This window comes from Heliangelus exortis, chromosome 1, assembly GCF_036169615.1.
Source record: "Heliangelus exortis chromosome 1, bHelExo1.hap1, whole genome shotgun sequence".
Taxonomy (NCBI): domain Eukaryota; kingdom Metazoa; phylum Chordata; class Aves; order Apodiformes; family Trochilidae; genus Heliangelus; species Heliangelus exortis.
Window position 1 is genome coordinate 877156 of NC_092422.1, and position 20557 is coordinate 897712.

General features: G+C 53.5%; 2 protein-coding genes across 2 annotated transcripts; both read left to right on the forward strand.

Annotated features, from left to right (window-relative positions):
• The first annotated feature begins 48 nt into the window (after positions 1-48).
• SPCS2 (signal peptidase complex subunit 2) lies at positions 49-12790 on the forward strand. The gene is made up of 5 exons (XM_071759378.1): positions 49-143; positions 7615-7698; positions 8028-8187; positions 9441-9576; positions 12522-12790. Exons 1-5 carry the CDS (start codon positions 105-107, stop codon positions 12706-12708), a joined length of 606 nt encoding a protein of 201 aa, XP_071615479.1. The 5' UTR covers positions 49-104; the 3' UTR covers positions 12709-12790.
• A 2296-nt stretch (positions 12791-15086) lies between these two features.
• NEU3 (neuraminidase 3) lies at positions 15087-17989 on the forward strand. Its single transcript, XM_071734367.1, is given in 5 exon segments — positions 15087-15104; positions 15181-15438; positions 16476-17263; positions 17265-17314; positions 17317-17989. Coding segments are annotated over 5 exon segments (1521 nt in total). The 3' UTR covers positions 17724-17989.
• Positions 17990-20557: the final 2568 nt, after the last annotated feature.

The window sequence follows — 20557 nt, forward strand, 5'->3', positions numbered from 1 at the left end:
CCAGCGTGCAGCGCGGCGCCCGTCCCCGCCCCCTCCCTCCGGGAGCAGCCAATCAGGAACCTCCAGGTCTCGCGGCGAGGGCGGAGGAGGAGGGCGGTGAGAAGATGGCGGCGAGAGGCGGCCGGAGCGGGTTGCTGGATAAGGTACCGGACTTGGGCTCTGCTCTAAGATCTTTCTCCTTTTTCTCCTTCCCGACGGGCCCGGTCGCTGCCTCAGGCGCCCTCCTCAGAGCCCAGAGTAGCGCTGGGCCGAACCGCGGCCGAATTTGGGCTTCAGAGGGCTTCACCCAGCACCCCCCCAACCCCCCCCGGGTTCTGAGGGGATTCCCCCGCCTCAGCCTCCTGAGGGAAGTTTCCTTCATCCTCCTCGTAGGAACCGGGTGGTAAATGGCAGATGAGGGGCTGGGGGAAGCGGGGAGGAAAGCGTGTGCCCGGCGAAAGCAGAGATGGCTTTTTGTAATTTTTTTTTTTTTTTTTTAATTATTGGGATTTTTTTTCTGGTTTTAGCCCATCTCACATCCCCCCCTTTAACTTTCGGTGGGTATTCAGCCAGGAAAGCAACGCTGGGCATGGCAGAGGTGTCAGGTGGAGCAGAGCACGCTGAAAAATTTACTGAAAAAAAACCCAATCTCGTCTCCATGGTTAAAAAAACCTCATTTACCGAATGCTTTATACTTCAGCCCGGTTTTGAGTGCTCAGGTGGTTGGGTTACAGCTCTTTGGGGAGGTTGGGGTGTAGCTGGAACTAAAGAGCTGGAAGCATTTTATTTTTTTTTCCCCCCACAAAAAGATGGAAACGCTCCTGGCTGTGTCTCTGGGTGCAAAAAGGGTTTATTCGGGGTGGGGTGTTTGGATCTTTTAATTAAACTTCAAAATCCAGAGGACTGCATAGAAAACACTTTGGTTTTTATCCATGCATGTGTTACAGACACCAGTTCTGAGAAGTGGAGTTCTCTTGCATCTCTTTGAGCTTGATTTATCCTTCCTGTCCCTCCCTGAGAATTTGGGGGTGTTTTTTTTTTCGTTTAGAACAGTAGATTTAAGTTGTGGAGGGAATTCTTTGAGGGGAAGGAGTGCTAATGGAATATTTTTGGCTCTCTGCTGCAAAAGTGCCCAGAAATGACAGCACTTTGGGCTTAAACTTCCAAGAATTCTGCAAAGTGTGGTGCTCCTGCTCCTGGAGCTGCTGGGGGGTGGTTATTTCAGAAGGAAGAGTTTTTGGGTGAGGTCCATGAGGCTCCCAGCTGGAGTCCTGTGTCCAGTTGTGGAGTCCCCAGCATCAGAAGGACACAGAGCTCCTGGAAGGTGTCCAGAGGAGCCACTGAAATGCTCAGAGGGCTGAGCAGCTCCCTGGGAAGCCAGGCTGAGGGATTGGGGTTGTTCAGCCTGGAGAAGAGGAGGCTCCCAGGTGAGCTCAGAGCAACCTTCCAATATCTGAAGGGGCTCCAAGAAAGCTGGGGGAGGGCTTTGGACACGGGGGGGTAGGGAGAAGAGAAGGGAAATGGGTTAAAACTTGGAGAGAAAGGGGAGATTGAGGTTGGAGATGGGGAGGAAATTCTGGAATTTGAGGGTGGGGAGACACTGGAACAGGTTGAGAGAGTTGGGGGTGTTCAGCCTGGAGGAGAGAGGAGAGAAGGAGGAGAAGGAGGAGAAGGAGAAGGAGAAGGAGAAGGAGGAGAAGGAGAAGGAGAAGGAGAAGGAGGAGGAGGAGGAGAAGGAGGAGAAGGAGGAGAAAGAGAAGGTTCTGGGGAGCCCTTGGATCATCTTCCCGTGCCTGAAGGGGCTTCAGGAAAGCTGGGGAGGAATGGAATGGAAATAGAGGGATGGGATGAGGGGGAATGGTTTCCAGCTGCAAGAGGGGAGATTGAGGTTGGAGATGGGAAAGAAATTCTTGAATTTGAAGGTGAGGAGAGTCTGGAACAGGTTGAGAGAGTTGGGGGTGTTCAGCCTGGAGAAAGAATGGAAAGGGAAGGGAAGGGGGAGAGAAGGGAAAGGGAGAGGGCAGACAAGAGGGAAGAGTAGAGGAAAGGGAAAGGAGAGGGTTCTGGGGAGCCCTTGGAGCATCTTCCAGGTCCTGAAGGGGCTCCAGGAAAGCTGGGGAGGGACTTTGGACAAGGGCCTGGAGGGATGGGATGAGGGGGAAGGGTTTCCAGCTGCAAGAGGGGAGATGGAGAGGAGATCTTGGGGAGGGAGAAATTGTTTGGGGTGAGGGTGCTGAGCCCCTGTCCCAGGGTGCCCAAGGAAGCTGTGGCTGCCCCATCCCTGGCAGTGTCTCAGCCCAGGTTGGATGGGGCTTGGAGCAACCTGGGCTGTGGGAGGGGTCCCTGCACATCCAGGGGTTGGAACTGGAGGAGCTGGAAGGTCCCTTCCGACCCAAACCATTCTTTTGGTTGTCAGGAAAAAAAATCTTCACTGCAGGAGTGGGGAAGCAGTAGAACTGTCTGCCCAGGGAGATAGTGGAGTCACTGTCCCTGGGGGTGTTTAAAATAAAATGAGGAGATGTGGTGCTTTGGGAGATAATTTATTGGTAGCAGTGGGGTCGGGCTGGTGGTTGGGCTTTATCTTCAAGGTCTTTTCCACCCCTGATGCTTCTGTGATTCTAAGATTTGCTCAAATATTGCTCAAATGGAGAAATCAGGGGTTGTCTCTGAGGCTCCCAGGTCTTAGGAAGAGTTGCTTGGTTGTTTTATCTTTTGGTGCTTCACTGGGAAGCTAAATCAGGGGTGATTAAGGGAGATTTGGGGTGTAACTGTCCCATTTTTTTGTCCTCCTCATGTTCTTTAAGTTCTCCTCATGTTCTTTTTTCCCCCTCATGTCCCCTCCTGACCTCCCCCCCTTATCCAGGACCACCTAAGGGAGCAGACCCACCAAATTCCAAATGATTTCCTCTTGAACACCTCAAGGTTTTTCTCACTTAGCACAAAACTGAACTTATTAACCACCCCCTGCTGCTACCACAGCAAAAACCTCCAAGTTTTGCAAACTCCAGGACTAAAACCACTTCCTGAATACCAACAGCTGCAGCAGCTTTCTGCTCCTGTGCCCTGCAGGAGCTCTCTGGTCCCAGGGGATCACAGAACCCTAGAATTGTCTGGGTTGGAAGGGAGCTCAGAGCTCCTCAAGTCCAAGCCTTGATCCACTCCCCCCGTGGTTCCCAGCCCATGGCACTCAGTGCCACATCCAGGCTCTTTGGAAATATCTCCAGGGATGGAGAATCCACCCCTTCCCTGGGCAGCCCATTCCAATGCCTGATCCCCCTCTCCAGCAAGAAATTCTTTCTAATGTCCAACCTAAACCTCCCCTGGCACAACTTGAGACCATGGCCTCTTGTCTTGCTGAGAGTTGCCTGGGAAAAGAGCCCAACCCCCCCCTGGCTCCAACCTCCTTTCAGGGACTTGGAGAGAGTGATGAGGTCTCCCCTGAGCCTCCTCTTCTCCAGCCTCAACACCCCCAGCTCCCTCAGCCCTTCCTCACAGCATTTCTGCTGGATCCCTTCACCAGCCCAGTTGCCTCCTTTGGACCTGCTCCAGCACCTCAAGCTCCTTCCTGAGCTCAGGGGCCCAGAACTGGACACAGGACTCAAGCTCTGGCCTCCCCAGAGCTGAGCACAGGGGCAGAATCCCTTCCCTGGACCTGCTGGCCACGCTCTTCCTCAGCCAGCCCAGGATGCCATTGGCCTTCTTGGCCACCTGGGCACACTGCTGCCTCCTCTTCAGCTTCCTGGCAATCCCAGCTCCCTTTCTGCCCCTCTCTGCCCAGCCTGGAGCTCCCCAGGGGCTTCTTGTGTTGAACCTCATCCCCTTGGGATCAGCCCAACTCTCCAGTCTCTCCAGGTCCCTCTGCAGAGCCCTCCTGCCTTCCAGCTGATCCACACTCCCCCCAGCTTGGGGTCACCTGGGAATTTGCTGCTGATGGACTCAATCCCCTCATCTAAATCCTCACTAAAGATATTAAACAGCACTGGGCCCAACACTGATCCCTGGGGGACACCACGGCCGCCATTTTGATGCAGCCCCGTTCAGCACCACTCTCTGGGCCCGGCCCTCCAGCCAGTTCCTAACCCAGCTGACTCTGAATCTGATGCTGACTCTGAATCCATTTGGGGTTTTGAGGAGAGGAAGGTTCAGGATTTTCTTCCTTCCAGGCAGGGAAGGAAGAAAAAACTTGTTGGAGTTTGGTGCAACTCTTCCCTCAAGAGGAAGAGGAGGGAACTGATGTGGAGTGAGGTGTCTGTGGATTCTCACCCCTTGCAGCTCCCACCTCTGCCCCCCTGGTGATGGGCAGTTTCACCATTATTTTGGGGTTTTTTTGGCTCTTCCAACCTCCCTCAGCTGCATCCTGCTTTGAAGGGTTTGATTTTAGGGTTTAGAAAAAGGGGAAGTTCCTTTCTTGGGATAGAAACCAGCAGATGAGGTGCAGAAACATCTGAAGAGTTCATGGAGTCTGTGCTGTTCCTCCTTTCTCAGTAGCAACAAATCCCTTCCTGGCTGATTTTTGTGTTTCATACCCAAAATGTCCCCTAAACTTCAGAGCAAGATTTGGAGAGACAAAGGAGCTGCCCAGGAGGTGTCTGAGGCTGCAGTCAGTGCTGTGAATGAGGCTGATGGTGCCAACAGAAGGAGTCAGGCAGAGGGGAAAAAGAAGTTAAGTTTCTCACATTTCTTTTTTGCTGAGATGTGAACTCCTTGCAGGACTTTTTCCCTGCTTCCTGCTTCTGAGAGATTTTTGGGAAGGGATTGAAGTGAAGGTGGGAGCTTAACAAATGAGTCTTGTGAGCCCCTGAAGTGTCTGCTGGGAGAGCACCCACTTGGCTTGCTGTCCCTTTTTTGGCTTGCTGTCCCTTTTTTGGCTTGCTGTCCCTTTTTTTGGTTTGCTGTCACTTTTTTTTTTCTTTTTGTTTTGCTCTCCCTTTTTTTTTGTGTGTGTGCTGTACCATGTTTTTTGGTTTGCTGTCCCCTTTCTTTTTGGTTTGCTGTCCCTTTTTTGGTTTGCTGTCCCTTTTTTAGCTTGCTGTCCCTTTTTTTGGTTTGCTGGCCCTCTTCTTTTTTTTTTTTTTTTTTTCGCTGTCCCTTTTTTTGGTTTGCTATTCCTTTTTTTTGTTTGCTTTCCCTTTTTTGTGTGTGTGCTGTCCCATTTTTTTGGTTTGCTGTCCCTCTTTTTTTTTTTTTTTTGGTTTGCTATCCCTCTTTTTTTTTTTTGGTTTGCTGTCCCTCTTCTTTTTGGTTTGCTGTCCCTCTTCTTTTTGGTTTGCTGTCCCTCTTCTTTTTGGTTTGCTGTCCCTCTTTTTTTTGGTTTGCTGTCCTTCTTTTTTTTTTTTTTTTTTTTGTTTGCTGTCCCTTTTTTTTTTTTCTGTCTCTTTTTTCTGGTTTACTGTCCCTCTTTTTTTCTGTCCCTTTTTTATTTTCTGTCTCTTTTTTCTGGTTTACTGTCCCTCTTTTTTTCTTTCTAGTTTGCTGTCCCTTTGCTTTTTTGAAGCTACCAGCAGGATGCTCCCCTGCTGCAATCCAGCTGCAGGCAGCACCTTAACTTGGGTGTCACCACCACACCCTGCTGTGGTTTTTGTACCTTTCTGAAACTGCATTTGTGCTTTTTATTCCTTTTTTTCTTTTTTTTTTTTTTTTAAAGTAACATAACCACTGGCTGAGTTCAGCCCTCACTCTGCAGCCTTGTTCTGAGACAGATGATTTGTCAGGTACCACAAACACTTCCCAAACTGTTTTGGCTGTCAAACACTTGTATTTTCCTTCCCCTTCCTGGTGAGGATGTGTTCAGCACAAGCAGGATTAACCTCCACACCCAAACAAAAAGAACTTTTGAACTGCTTGAGGGATTTGGAGTTTTTCCCTTCACCAAGTTGGAACCAAAATCTGAGATTTCCAGTTTGATGCTGGCACAGCTGAGTGCTCAAAATGAACAAAAAGGGAGAAAAATCCCCCCCATTTCCTGGAGGAACAGGGAGGTTTGCATCTCCCAGGCTCCATGGGATGCAGCTTCACCCTCCTATCCCAACTTTTCAGGCAAGGCAGGAATGTTTCCAGGATGAGAGGGGCTGGGGGCTTCCCCCCAGTTTGAGGGGGAGGCTGAATCTGTGCTGAATGTTGGGGTTTCCATCACTCTGTGGTTTTACCCAAAGCTGCACTGGTGGAGGGAGGGACAGCAGTGTCCAGATCAAAAAATCCCAAAATTCCAATCCATGGGTTGGAAGGGACCTTCAAGCTCCTCCTGTTCCAACCCCCTGGGTGGGCAGGATGTAGGGAGAGGAGAAGGGAAATGGGTTAAAACTTGGAGAGAAAGGGGAGATTGAGGTTGGAGATGGGGAAGAAATTCTGGAATTTGAGGGAGGGTGGGGAGAGCCTGGAACAGGTTGAGAGAGTTGGGGGTGTTCAGCCTGGAGGAGAGGAGAGGAAGAAGGAGAGGGAGAGGGAGAGGAGAGGAGAAGGAGAGGAGAGGGAAAAGGGATAGAAGGGAAGGGAACAGGGAAGGGAAGAGAGAAGAGGGAAGAGAAGGAGAAGAGAGAAGAGAAGAGAAAAAAGAAGAAGAGAAAAAAGGAGAAGAGAAGAGAGAAGAGAAGAGAAGAGAAGAGAAGAGAAGAGAAGAGAAGAGAAGAGAAGAAGAAGAAGAAGAAGAAGAAGAAGAAGAGGAGAGGGAAAACAGAAAAGGGAAGAGAAGGAGAAGAGGGAAGAGAAGGTTCTGGGGAGCCCTTGGAGCATCTTCCAGTGCCTGAAGGGGCTCCAGGAAAGCTGGGGAGGGACTTGGGACAAGGGCCTGGAGGGATGGGATGAGGGGGAAGGGTTTCCAGCTGCAAGAGGGGAGATGGAGTTGAGATCTTGGGGAGGGAGAAATTGTTTGGGGTGAGGGTGCTGAGCCCCTGTCCCAGGGTGCCCAAGGAAGCTGTGGCTGCCCCATCCCTGGCAGTGTCTCAGCCCAGGTTGGATGGGGCTTGGAGCAACCTGGGCTGTGGGAGGGGTCCCTGCCCATCCAGGGGTTGGAACTGGAGGAGCTGGAAGGTCCCTTCCAACCCAACCCATTCCATGATTCTGTCAGAGTTCTCAGGAAGCTTCATCCCTTTACAGCACTGAAAAGCTTCATCACTGATGAGGGTTCCACTTCTGGGGAAAATCTGAATTTAGAAGAGTGCTGGAATCTTTTAGTTTCTTCCTGGAGGATGCTGTGACTGAAACTTTATTTCTTTTTCATCCCTTTATATTCCCCACTTTGTACCTGGATCCTTTTGTGCCTTAAAATGTTCCCCCTCTTCACAACCCCCAAAAATTCCGTTTGTAGCAGCCTGGATCGTGTTCCAAGACAAAAATGAAGCCATAGCTGACACTTCTGTGGCTGGCAGTGGGAGCAACAAAGGCAGAACTGAATATTAGAATAAAACTCTTGTAAAAAGTCACCAAAATAACTGGAAACTGCAAAAATATCTGGTGCTGAGGTGACTTTGGGTGCCACAGAGCTCTGCGGCACCGGATTCCCTCCAGCTCTGCTCAGGTTTTGCCAACCCAGGTGGTGTTTTCTCCATCCCCTCCATTCTTTTTGCTCCCAACAGAAACAAAGGGATTAAAATGCCAACCCCCCCAGTTCCTCTGACCCCCCTCTGGTTTCTCTTGCAGTGGAAAATTGATGACAAACCAGTGAAAATTGACAAATGGGACGGTTCAGCTGTGAAAAATTCTTTGGACGATTCCGCCAAAAAGGTGAGTTCTGCCACTCCTGATTTCCCCCTCGTGGGAAGCACCCTCTTTTCCTTGTTTTCTACAAAAAAACTCCATAATTTATTTATTTATTTTTAGTTCAGGTGGTGAAGTGCTGGTTCTGGGGCACCTCTTGTGACTCCCACAGCTGGAGCACTTTTTGTGCTTAAAGCATCGTCGACCATTACCGTGACAGACATTCATTCCACACCATTTCTCCTCTGGTTTCCCCATCAGATTGGGCTCGTTTTGACTAAATCCTTCCCAGAAACAAATTTGTCAGACTTCTGAAAAGCAGAAAATAAACTGAGCTTGCTTTTTTTCTCCCTCAGGTTCTCCTGGAGAAGTACAAATACGTCGAAAACTTCCGCTTGATCGACGGCCGCCTCCTCATCTGCACCATCTCCTGTCTCTTTGCCATTGTAGCTTTGATTTGGGATTACCTGCACCCCTTTCCTGAATCCAAACCTGTTCTTGCCTTTTGTGTTGTATCATATCCTTTACAAGCATTGCCTTGGTTGTACCAGAAAGTTTTATTTTCACCCTAAAGCCCCCCCAAAAAATCCCTTTACCGTGTTCCCGTTTTCAGACCTGGGGAGGGTTTTGCTGCCCAGGGTGTTGAGAGCAGTTGCTAATCAAGTAGTTTTCATGTGGTGGCAAAATTTCTGCCTGTCTGGCTGTAAGAGACTGAAATTTGGGAGATTTTTAGGGCAGGTGTCCCCTGCAGAAACATGGAATTCAGTTTAGGTCAGAGGAGTCAGCAGCTCATCCTGGCTCCTGCCTGTTTGGTGATTTCCCAGATCTCTGCTTTTTTGTGTTCATCTCAAACTGAAGCTCAGCCCTTCAAAGCTTCAGGGGGGTTGGTTTGTTGTTTAGGGGATGGATTTTTTTGTTTTTAAATCAGTCCATTATCTGCTTCCAGAGACATCTGCTCATTCCTAACCTGACAGCTCAGGTACTGAGAGTGAAGAGTGAAATGGAGGCAATTCCTGCCAGCACTGACAAGGAACAGATGCTGCATTTAGAAGGATTTAAATGTTTTAGAAGTCACCTCTGGCAGCTGACTGTAAAATTTCCAGTGTTGCAGCACAGCTAGGTGGTTTGGTTTTTTTCCTGTTTGGCCTCAGAGGGTCAGCATGGCCCTGATTTCCCTCCAGCTCCTCTAGAGACAGAGGCCTGTAGAGGTTTTGTGACCTAAAGATGTTTATAAATGCTGAGTGATACTTCCCAAGAGCCACTTGCTGGGCCTGCTGGGCATTTTGATGGTATTTAACTCCAAAAATAAGAAAGATTAAAGGCTCAATCTATGCTTAGGAGGAGTACACAGTGATAAATTCTGTGCCTCGTTTGTTCTCATGTTTTCCTCTTACCTTCCAACACAATGCTCCAGATTTTTAGCAAAATGGTGTTTAGTGATGATTTCCCCTTTACTTTGGGAAGTTTCTCTCACTTTTCTTTCACAAACAAAGCATTTTATGTGGAAAACCCTTGCAGGAAAGCATGGTAGAGAGTTGTTATTTTCCCCACCACTTCCAAGCATGGATTGATCCTCTTGTGCAGCAACAAAACCTGAAGAAAGTGCCCCAAGAATTATTTAATTTCTCACCCTAATGAGCCAAGCATCTTGTTAGGACTGATAATGGGAGCTTAAACCCTGCTCCTTGAGGGGATCCCAGCAATTTCTCCACCTGATTTCTACCTCTATTTGCATTTCTTTAATTTCCTTAATGGGTTTTTTTTTTCCACATATTTTGTCATGATGGGAATCCTGACTATCTATACCTCATACAAAGAGAAAAGCATTTTCCTGGTAGCTCACAGAAAAGACCCAGCAGGGATGGACCCTGATGATGTTTGGCAGCTCTCCTCCAGTCTGAAACGGTACCAGTGCTCCAGCAGCTCAGCTTTGGGGGGAAAAAGCTGCATTTTGGTTAACTCAACAACTCAGCTGCTCCCCAGGGATCAGGACTGGGGCCAGTTTGGTTCAGTTTCTTCAGCAGCAGCAGGAGGAGGGGATTTTTACCTCAGTTTTGGATTTACCAGGGGGATTTACCCTCAGTTTTGCTGGTGATAAACTGGGGGAGGATCCAGAGATCTGGAGAGGTTGGAGGGGTGGGCAAAGGTGAAGTTCAATGAGGCCAAGTGTAGGGTCCTGAATCTGGGCTGGAATAACCCCAACCACCACTGCAAATCCAGGGATCTCCTGCTGGGAAGCAGCTCCTTGGAGTCCCAGTGGAGAGGAAATTCCCCAGGGATCCCCAATGTGTCCTGGTGGGATCCTGGGGGCATCAGGAAAAGTGTGTCCAGCAGATCCAGGGAGGTTCTCCTCCCCCTCTGCTCTGCCTCTGGGAGACCAAACTGGGAATGCTGGCTCCAGTTTGGGGCTCCCCAGTTGAGGAGAGACTGGGATCTACTGGAGAGAGGCCAAGGGAGAGCTGGGAGGGTGCTGAAGGGCCTTGAGCATCTCTGCTGGGAAGAAAGAGTGAGAGCCCTGGGGCTGTTGAGGCTGGAGAAGAGAAGGCTGAGAGGGGATCTCTGAATGTCCATCAAGAGCTGAGGGCTGGGGGGCAAGAGGAAGGGGACAATCTCTGTTCAGGGGTGCCCAGGAACAGGACAAGGAAGAATGGGGTGGAGCTGGAACGTGGGAAGTTCCACATAAATAGAAGGAAGAACTTTTTCCCTGGGAGGCTGAGGGAGCCCTGGCCCAGGCTGCCCAGAGAGGTTCTGGAGTCTCCTTCTCTGGAGATTTTCCAACCCCCCCTGGATGTGTTCTGTGTGTCCTGCCCTGGGGGATCCTGCTGGGACAGGGGGGTTGGGCTGGATCAGCTCCAGAGCTGCCTTCCAACCCCTGGAATTCTATAATTCTATGAAAATGAGGTTTCCACAGGATTGGTGTCTCTGTGCTGGGACATCAGATTCCCACAAAGCATCAGCTGCTCTGCTGTCATCTTTGCAGCTTCCCAGGCAACTCAGAATCCCAGATTGAGCTGGATTGGGAGGAACCTTCAGGATCATTTAATTCCAACCCCCTGGATGGGCAGGGACCCCTCCCACAGCCCAGGTTGCTCCAAGCCCCATCCAACCTGGGCTGAGGCACTGCCAGGGATGGGGCAGCCACAGCTTCCTTGGGCACCCTGGGACAGGGGCTCAGCACCCTCAAATTAAAGGATTTTTTCTTCACATATCACCTATCATGATTAATATTCCCCATAAAATAATTATTATTCAGGAGCAACACTGATCTGTGATGGGGCCACCAACTTCCTGGGCACTGTTTCCATCCCTGTCGGTCTGGGATCATTTTAAAACATTTTTCTGTGGTTTTATACCTACAAATCTGGTTTGTTGTCTCAAAACCACACATCCCAACCAAGGGGAGCAGCTGTTAGCCCAGAGCTTGGCCAGGGGCATCTGTGCTGGGTTAGGAACTGGCTGGAGGGCCGGGCCCAGAGAGTGGTGCTGAACGGGGCTGCATCAAAATGGCGGCCGTGGTGTCCCCCAGGGATCAGTGTTGGGCCCAGTGCTGTTTAATATCTTTAGTGAGGATTTAGATGAGGGGATTGAGTCCATCAGCAGCAAATTCACAGGTGACCCCAAGCTGGGGGGAGTGTGGATCAGCTGGAAGGCAGGAGGGCTCTGCAGAGGGACCTGGAGAGACTGGAGAGTTGGGCTGATCCCAAGGGGATGAGGTTCAACACAAGAAGCCCCTGGGGAGCTCCAGGCTGGGCAGAGAGTGGCAGAAAGGGAGCTGGGATTGCCAGGAAGCTGAAGAGGAGGCAGCAGTGTGCCCAGGTGGCCAAGAAGGCCAATGGCATCCTGGGCTGGCTGAGGAAGAGCGTGGCCAGCAGGTCCAGGGAAGGGATTCTGCCCCTGTGCTCAGCTCTGGGGAGGCCAGAGCTTGAGTCCTGTGTCCAGTTCTGGGCCCCTGAGCTCAGGAAGGAGCTTGAGGTGCTGGAGCAGGTCCAAAGGAGGCAACTGGGCTGGTGAAGGGATCCAGCAGAAATGCTGTGAGGAAGGGCTGAGGGAGCTGGGGGTGTTGAGGCTGGAGAAGAGGAGGCTCAGGGGAGACCTCATCACTCTCTCCAAGTCCCTGAAAGGAGGTTGGAGCCAGGGGGGGGTTGGGCTCTTTTCCCAGGCAACTCTCAGCAAGACAAGAGGCCATGGTCTCAAGTTGTGCCAGGGGAGGTTTAGGTTGGACATTAGAAAGAATTTCTTGCTGGAGAGGGGGATCAGGCATTGGAATGGGCTGCCCAGGGAAGGGGTGGATTCTCCATCCCTGGAGATATTTCCAAAGAGCCTGGATGTGGCACTGAGTGCCATGGGCTGGGAACCACGGGGGGAGTGGATCAAGGGTTGGACTTGAGGAGCTCTGAGCTCCCTTCCAACCCAGACAATTCCATGATTTCTCTGCCCAAAACATTCACATTTGGCTTCTTGAGGCAGAGGAGAGGAAAAACTCATGGAATCACAGAATGTCAGGTGGGATGGGACCTCAAAGATCACCTGGTCCAACCCTTCTAATATTGCTGAGTTTGGGGAGATCTCATTGAGCTGAGACTTCAAGCTTTGCAAAAATTAAAAACTTCCAAATCAAAACCTTTAAAATCAAATAAAAACTTTTAAAACTCATCACAAAGAGTACGAAAAAAAAAATATTGAAAATTTTATAATTAACCCCCACATATTTTAGCTGTTTGTATCCACCCAAGGGCCTCCACTCCAGGGGATTTTTTCCCCTTAACGTAGAGGAAGATTTCTCCTCATTTTCTTTTTTTTTTTGTCGATGTCTTCAAACCCTGCCCTAAAATCTCTGCCCCTCCCCGTAGGTTTGACGACAAATACACCCTGAAGTTGACCTTCATCAGCGGCAAAACCAAACAGCAGAGGGAAGCAGAGTTCACCAAATCCATCGCCAAATTCTTCGACAACAACGGGACCTTGGTGATGGAAGCCTACGAGCCCGAGGTGTCCAAGCTGCACGACAGCCTCACCCTGGAAAAAAAAATAAAATAAAATAAAATAAAACGGTTTCTGAGCCCAGCAACCCCTTGGGAACGTGCTAAGTTAACACCAATAAAATCAAATCACAAAAGTGTGAAGCTTTGCCCTTGGTTTGATCCTGGAATCCTAATCCCTTTTTTTGGGAATTTTAATTTTGGATTCAGTTTTTGAGGTTGGTTTTTTTTTTTGTATATATATTTTTAATATTTTTTTATATTCTGTGTCTGCCTTTTGGCTTCTTCCAGCTCTGGGGGGGTGAGATTTGCCCCCCATTAGGAGGGGACAGCATCACCTCTGCTGTCCCCTTTGTACCTGGCAGGGTTTGAGCAGCTTCCTGCCATGTGGAGGGGAGAAAATTGACATTTATTGGTGGCACTTTTCCTTCTGTAGGAGAAACAAAACCTCAAACAAAATCTCTCCATGAACCAATTCACCAATTATTTTCTTTTTTTTATTTATTTGTCTAATTGGGGGGTAGGGGGTTATTTAAAAGCCTTTTTTTTGGAGACACAACCACTGGGTGTTTGGTTTGTTGGAAGGGGGAAAGGGAAGGGAAAAGGGAAAAGGGAAGGGGAAGGGGAAGGGAAAGGAAAGGAAAGGAAAGGAAAGGAAAGGAAAGGAAAGGAAAGGAAAGGAAAGGAAAGGAAAGGAAAGGAAAGGAAAGGAAAGGAAAGGAAAGGAAAGGAAAGGAAAGGAAAGGAAAGGAAAGGAAAGGAAAGGAAAGGAAAGGAAAAAGGAAAGGAAAAAGGAAAGGAAAGGAAAGGAAAGGAAAGGAAAAAGGAAAGGAAAGGAAAGGAAAGGAAAGGAAAGGAAAGGAAAGGAAAGGAAAGGAAAGGAAAGGAAAGGAAAGGAAAGGAAAGGAAAAGGAAAAGGAAAAGGAAAAGGAAAAGGAAGGAAAGGGGAAAGGGAAAGGAAAGGGAAAGGAAAAGGAAAAAGGAAAGGAAAAGGAAAGGAAAAAGGAAAGGAAAAGGAAAAGGAAAGGCATTTTCTGCCTCCCTCTTGCATGCTGGGAAATGTCGTTTTCCACAAAAACAAGAATACGGGGTTTTGGGTTTTTTGTTTGTTTGTTTGTTTTTTAAAGGGACGCGCAGACACCCGACTCGTTCCGGAGCCTCTCTGGGGTTGCTCAGCACAAAGGGGGGGCGGATCCCTCCCAATATTCCACACCCCCCCCGTCCCTCTGCTCCGCAGGAAGGGGCGGAGCGGAGCGGAGCGGAGCGGAGGAGGCGGTGGGAGAGGGGGGTGCGGGGGGGTCCAGGAGGGGGGATCCGGGGGGGATCGGGAGGGGGGGGTGGGTATGGGGGGTTGGTGCAGGCAGGGAGTGGGGTTTGGGGGGGTTCTTGGTGCAGGCAGGGAGTGCGGCTGGTGGGGTGCAAGGGGGGGTCCCGGGTATTGGGAGGGGCTCGGTGTAGGCAGGGAGTGGGGTTTGGGGGGGTCCCGGGTGTTGGGGAGGTCTCGGGGGGGGTCTTGGTGCAGGCAGGGAGTGGGGTTTGGGGGGATCCCTGGTGTTGGGGGGGGCTCTGTGTAGTCAGGGAGTGGAGTTTGGGGGGATCCCGGGTATTGGGGGGGGCTCGGTGTAGGCAGGGAGTGGGGGTTTGGGGGGGTCTCAGGTATCGGGGGCTTTCTGGGGGTCTTTGTGGAGGCAGGGAGTGGGGTTTGGGGGGGCTTGGGGGGTTCCGGGTATTGGGGAGGTCTCGGGGGGTCTTGGTGCAGGCAGGGAGTGCGGCTGGAGGGGTGAAGGGGGGGGTCCCGGTATTTGGGGCTTTCCGGGGAGCTTGGAACAGGGAGGGAGTGGGGTTTGGGGTGTCTCTGGTGTGGGGGGGGGGCACGGGGGAGCTCGGTGTTGGCAGGGTGTGGGGCTGGGGGGGTGCAAGGGGAGGTCCCGGGTATTGGGGGGGTCTCGGGGGGTCTTGGTGCAGGCAGGGAGTGGGGTTTGGGGGGGTCCCGGGTACTGGGGGGCCTCGGGGGGTCTTGGTGCAGGCAGGGAGTGGGGTTTGGGGGGGGGTCCCGGGTACTGGGGGCTTTCTGGGGGTCTTGGTGCAGGCAGGGTGAGGGGTTTGGGGGGGTGCCGAATATTGGGGGGGTCTCAGGGGGTCTTGGTGCAGGCAGGGAGTGCGGCTGGGGGGTCCATGGGATATAGGGGAAGGGCATGGGGGGGGGTAAAGGGGGGAGGATCAGGGTTGGGGGGGGGCGAGTAGGGGGACCCTGGGCTGGGGGTGCTAAAGGGAACTGGGGGGGGGGTGTGATGGGCAGAGGGGAGTCCCTGGGGGACAGAGGGACACGGGTACACCACAGAGGAGCAGGACAGTGAGGGGGTGGGGGGTGACCCCACTAAAGGGGGGGTCCTCACCACCCCATTCCCCTTCTGTTTGTCTCAGGGGGGGGGCACCATGTCGCATGTCACCAAGGTGAGTCCTCGGAGGGGGTGGGTAGGGGGACACCCCCCACCCCCACCCCTAAGCGTTTAAACCCCTTCCTGTCTGACCCTTCCAGCAGCGTGGGGAAGGGGGGGGTGGTGGGGTGACCCCCCCAGCATCCCCACCTCCGGGATCCCTCCGGGTTTTCCTGCGGGAATCGCTGTTCCGGCAGGGGGGAGGGGTCACCTACCGCATCCCAGCCCTGCTCTACATCCCCCCCACCTCCACCTTCCTGAGCTTCGCCGAGAAACGCTCCTCCCCCCGGGATGAGGATGCCCAATTCCTGGTCATGCGCCGGGGACACCACCGGGGCTCCTGGGTCGAGGTAAAAACATTCCAAATGGGATGGGAGGAACCTTCTGGGATCTCCATCCCACCCCCCACTCACTGGGAGGGAGGGGGGTTGGGTGGTCAGAAATCAACCAGGTCCTGAGCTGCATCCAGAAACCCCAGAAGGAGATGGAGGTGTTGGAGTGAGTCCAGAGGAGGTCATGGAGATGCTGGGAGGGCTGAGCAGCTTCCAGTGCCTGAAGGGGCTCCAGGAAAGCTGGGGAGGGACTTGGGACAAGGGCCTGGAGGGATGGGATGAGACCAGTGGCTTTAAACTGAAAAAAGGGAGATTGAGATGACATCTTAGAAAGAAATTCTTGAATTTGAGGGTGCTGAGCCCCTGTCCCAGGGTGCCCAAGGAAGCTGTGGCTGCCCCATCCCTGGCAGTGTCCAGTTCTGGAGTCCCCAGCATCAGAAGGACACAGAGCTCCTGGAAGGTGTCCAGAGGAGCCACTGAAATGCTCAGAGGGCTGAGCAGCTCCCTGGGAAGCCAGGCTGAGGGATTGGGGTTGTTCAGCCTGGAGAAGAGGAGAGGAGAGGGAGAAGGAGAAGGAGGAGAAGGAGAAGGAGAGGGAGAAGGAGGAGGAGAGGGAGGAGAAGGAGAGGGAGAAGGAGGGGGAAGGAGAGGGGGAGAGGAGAGAAGAGAAGGTTGTGGGAGCCCTTGGAGCAGCTTCCAGTGCCTGAAGGGGCTCCAGGAAAGCTGGGGAGGGACTTGGGACAAGGGCCTGGAGGGATGGGATGAGGGGGAAGGGTTTCCAGCTGCAAGAGGGGAGCTGGAGAGGAGATCTTGGGGAGGGAGAAATTGTTTGGGGTGAGGGTGCTGAGCCCCTGTCCCAGGGTGCCCAAGGAAGCTGTGGCTGCCCCATCCCTGGCAGTGTCTCAGCCCAGGTTGGATGGGGCTTGGAGCAACCTGGGCTGTGGGAGGGGTCCCTGCACATCCAGGGGTTGGAACTGGAGGAGCTTTTGGGTCCCTTCCAACCCAACCCATTCCATGATTCTTTGTGTCCCACTCCTCACCCCTTTTTTTTTCAGTGGGGTCCCGTGGAGGAACTCTCCTCCTTGGTGCTCCCGGGCCACCGCACCATGAATCCCTGTCCCCTCTACGAGGCCTCCAGCGGCACCGTTTTCCTCTTCTTCATCTGCGTGGATCAGAACCAGACCGAGCGGCACCAGATCTGGGGGGGCTGCAACGCCGCCCGCCTCTGCTGCTCCAGCACCTCAGACGAGGGCCTCACTTGGACCCCCCCACGGGACCTGACGGCCCAAACCATCGGCGCCGACCTCTCCAGCTGGGCCACCTTCGCCGTGGGGCCGGGCCACGGGGTCCAGTTGTCCTCGGGGCGTTTGGTGGTCCCGGCCTACGCCTACCGCGTCCGCCGATGGCTCTTGGGGTTGAGGGCCCCTCCTTGCTGCACCCAACCTCACTCCTTGGACGACGACGCCGGGCGCCGGTGGGCGAAGGGCTCCCCGTTGGGTGGGCACCCAACCGGGGAGTGCCAAGTGGCCGAGATCCCCGGGCCCGACGGGCGCCAAGCCCGGCTCTACTGCAACGCGCGGGCGCCGCGGGGTTGCCGGGCCGTGGCCCTCAGCTCCGACGGGGGCTCCAGGTTCGGGCGCCCCAAACCTTGCAAAGCTTTGAGGGAACCTCCCCGGGGGTGCCAAGAAGCGTCGTCAGCTTCGCCGCGCCCGCCGGAGCCGGGGGGGGACCCCACTTGGTTGCTCTACTCCCACCCCACCGATGGGCACCGGAGGAAGGATTTGGGGATTTACCTCAACCCCACCCCAGGGGATGGGGAAGGGTGGGAGCGCCCGTGGGTGCTCAGGCGGGGCCGCCGGGTATTCCGACCTGGCTGTGTGTCCCGGGGGGGTTTTTGGTGTTTGTTTGAGTGTGGGTCAAGTCAGCCCTGCCAGGAAATCTGTTTCTGCCTCTTCAGCCTGGACGGCTCCCAGTTCCCAAAGTTTTCAAAGGGAGCCCATCGGAAGGGTGATTCTCTTCCCTCCGCACCCCGACGATTCCGGGACCTCGGCGCCGACGTTTTGGATGAGCAAGGACTCAGCATCAGGGAATTTTTATATTATAAGCACCTCTGGAGAGATGTTTGGAGACGGGAGGATCTGCTGGGGGTGGGGTGCCAGCACAGCACCCAAATGCTGCTGCTGGCACCCCAAAAAAAAAAAAAAAAAGACTGTTTTTACACCTGGAAGCAGTGGAAAAGCAGAAAGTCCAGCAAGAGCCGTTGGTCCCCTGGAGAAAAATTCCCAAAGTGGTGGTTTGGTTGAAAATTCCATCAATTTCTGCCTCCTTCCATGCGACACAGAATTCCCCTTTTTTACCATGTTTTTTTTTAATTCCATTGTCTTCCCTTTTCCTGTCTCAGGCTGAGTTCCACCCCGTATGTCCCACGGGGAAAAAGCGCTCAGATCCTGGGAAGTGTTTTTATTCTGCTCCTAGGGGACAGCTTGGGGCATCCTGATGGTGACAGCATCCACCTGCCCCTTTCCCCAAAACTCCCCCTTAATGCTTCTCCCAAATAAAATCCTCCAAACCAGGTGAAATCCAGGAAAATCCTGAAGGATCCACCCAGCTGGGATGAGGGATGTCCCCAAATATTTTCGACCCTTGCTCCATCCCACCGCTACGCTGTGGGCACGCAGCACCTGGAAGAGAAGAATAACCCCCAAAAAATCATGGAGTTATTGGGTGTGGGGGGGTTTTTTTGGGGGGAAGGAGGGGATTGGGATATTTTGCCTCACCTGTAGCGCCGGGGACACCCAAAATGTCCCCTTGGGGTCTCGTGGTCGTGGCAGAAGCGGCGGCAGCGCCCGGTGCGTTGGGCGCACAGAGCCGGGACCCGGAGGGGACAAAATGGGGAGGGGGTCCCCAGGGACAACGGTGGTGGCAAGAGAAGGGCCAGGAGCAGGGTGAGGGGTGGGTCAGGCATGGTGCTGGGACACGGTGGCACCCGGGGTTGTATTTATGGGGTTTGGCATCGGGGAGGTGCGGGTTTGGGGGAGGGGGGGTGCTGGGTGGGGTTTAGTGGTGGGTTTGGTTTGTGGACAAAGGGGACAGGGAGGGGACGTGGGGGATGGGGGAGAGGGGGGGGGTGTGAGGAAAGAACTGGGGGTTGGGGTGAGGGGAGAATGGCGGGGTGAAGGGAGGGGGGGTGTGGAGTGGTGGGGGTGTGATGAGATGTGGATGTGGCTGAGAAATGGGATGGGGGACATGGGATGATTGGGATGGGGGACATGGGATGATGGGGATGTAGGACATGGATAAGTGATGGGAATGTGGGATGTGGCTGAGAAATGGGATGGGAGACGGGATGATGGGGATGGGGGACATGGAATGATGGGGATGTGGGACATGGATAAGTGATGGGAATGTGGGATGTGGCTGAGAAATGGGATGGGGACATGGGATGATTGGGATGTGGACATGAATGATGGGAATGTGGGACATGGATAAGTGATGGGCAATGTGGGACATGGAATGATGGGAACGTGGGACATGGATAAGGGATGGGGATGTGGGATGTGGCTGAAAAATGGGATGGGGGACATGGGATGATTGGGATGTGGGACGTGGTGATGGGGACGTGGGACATGGATAAGGGATGGGGATGGGGACATGGATAAGGATGGGGACATGGGACATGGATAAGGGATGGGGACATGGGACATGGATAAGGGATGGGAACGTGGACATGGATAAGGGATGGGGACATGGACATGGATAAGGGATGGGGATGTGGGACATGGGATGTGGCTGAGTGCAGGGATGTGCAGCATGGAGTGATGGGATGTAGGACAGGAATAATGGGAATGTAGGACATGCTGAGTGATGGGGACATGGGACTGGCTGAGTGACAGGGATGTGATGGGGATGTGTGACAGGGACATGGAACTCGGTACCCAGACCTTGGAGCAGGGAATCTTGGAGCAAGACACCCCAAGCCCTGCACCCACCATAGCTCCACCCCCCTGCACTGCTGCGGGACATCCAGGCCCCTCCCAGCCCCTTGGCCTTGGGAGAAACCCAAAAAAGTTTTGTTGTTTGGGTTTTCTTTTATATTCCCAGGGTGAGAAAGTGTCCAAAATGTGGTGGGAACCCAGCAGGACATCCCCAACCCACTGACCTCACAGCATGGATGGATGGGACAGGGACAGGCAGGATGGGGACAGGGAGGATGGGGACAGGAGGGTGGGGACAGGAAGATGGGGATAGGGAGAGGATGGGACAAGGAGAATGGGACAGGGAGGATGGGACAGGAGGATGGGACAGGATGGGACAGGGAGGGCGGGGACAGGGAGGATGGGCCAGGGAGGATGGGACAGGGAGGATGGGACAGGAGGATGGGGACAGGGAGGATGGGACAGGGGATGGGACAGGGAGGACGGGGACAGGATGGGACAGGGAGGATGGGGACAGGAGGATGGGACAGGCAGGATGGGACAGGGAGGACGGGGACAGGGAGAATGGGGACAGGATGGACAGGTAGGATGGGGACAGGTAGGATGGGGACAGGGAGGATGGGGACAGGGAGAATGGGGGCAGGGAGAATGGGGACAGGCAGGATGGGACAGGGAGGATGGACAAGGAGGGTGGGGACAGGGAGGTTGGGACAGGGAGGATGGGGACAGGAAGGATGGGGACAGGGGAGGATGGGGACAGGGAGAATGGAGACAGGATGGGACAGGGACGGTGGGGACAGGGAGGGTGGGACAGGGCAGGATGGGAACAGGGAGGATGGGACAGGGAGGAATGGGACAGGCAGGATGGGGACAGGGATGGGGACAGGGAGGATGGGACAGGCAGGATGAGTGCAGGACAGTTTGGGGGCAGAAAAGAGGGGGACAGGACAAGAGGGGGTAGAGGACAAGATGGAGACAGGAGGGGAACAGGGCAGGATAAGGACAGGGACAGGGCAACGGATGGAGAAAAGGAGGATGGGGACAGGATGGGGTGGGGACAGGCAGGACAGGGACAGGGAGGATGCGTCTAGAGCTGGATGGGGACAGGACAGGGAGGATGGGGACAGGGACAGTCGGGACTGCCCAGCAGGATGTGTCTAGGGCAGGATGGGGTAAAGAAGGGGACAGCGGGATGGGGACAG

Bases quoted from the DNA above. Each gene is read 5' to 3' on its own strand.
- SPCS2 (XM_071759378.1), top strand. From the start codon at position 105: ATGGCGGCGAGAGGCGGCCGGAGCGGGTTGCTGGATAAG. The intron at 144-7,614 runs GTACCGGACTTG...TTTCTCTTGCAG, and splicing joins GGAGCGGGTTGCTGGATAAG to TGGAAAATTGATGACAAACC. The intron at 9,577-12,521 runs GTACCAGTGCTC...CCCTCCCCGTAG, and splicing joins CTCTCCTCCAGTCTGAAACG to GTTTGACGACAAATACACCC.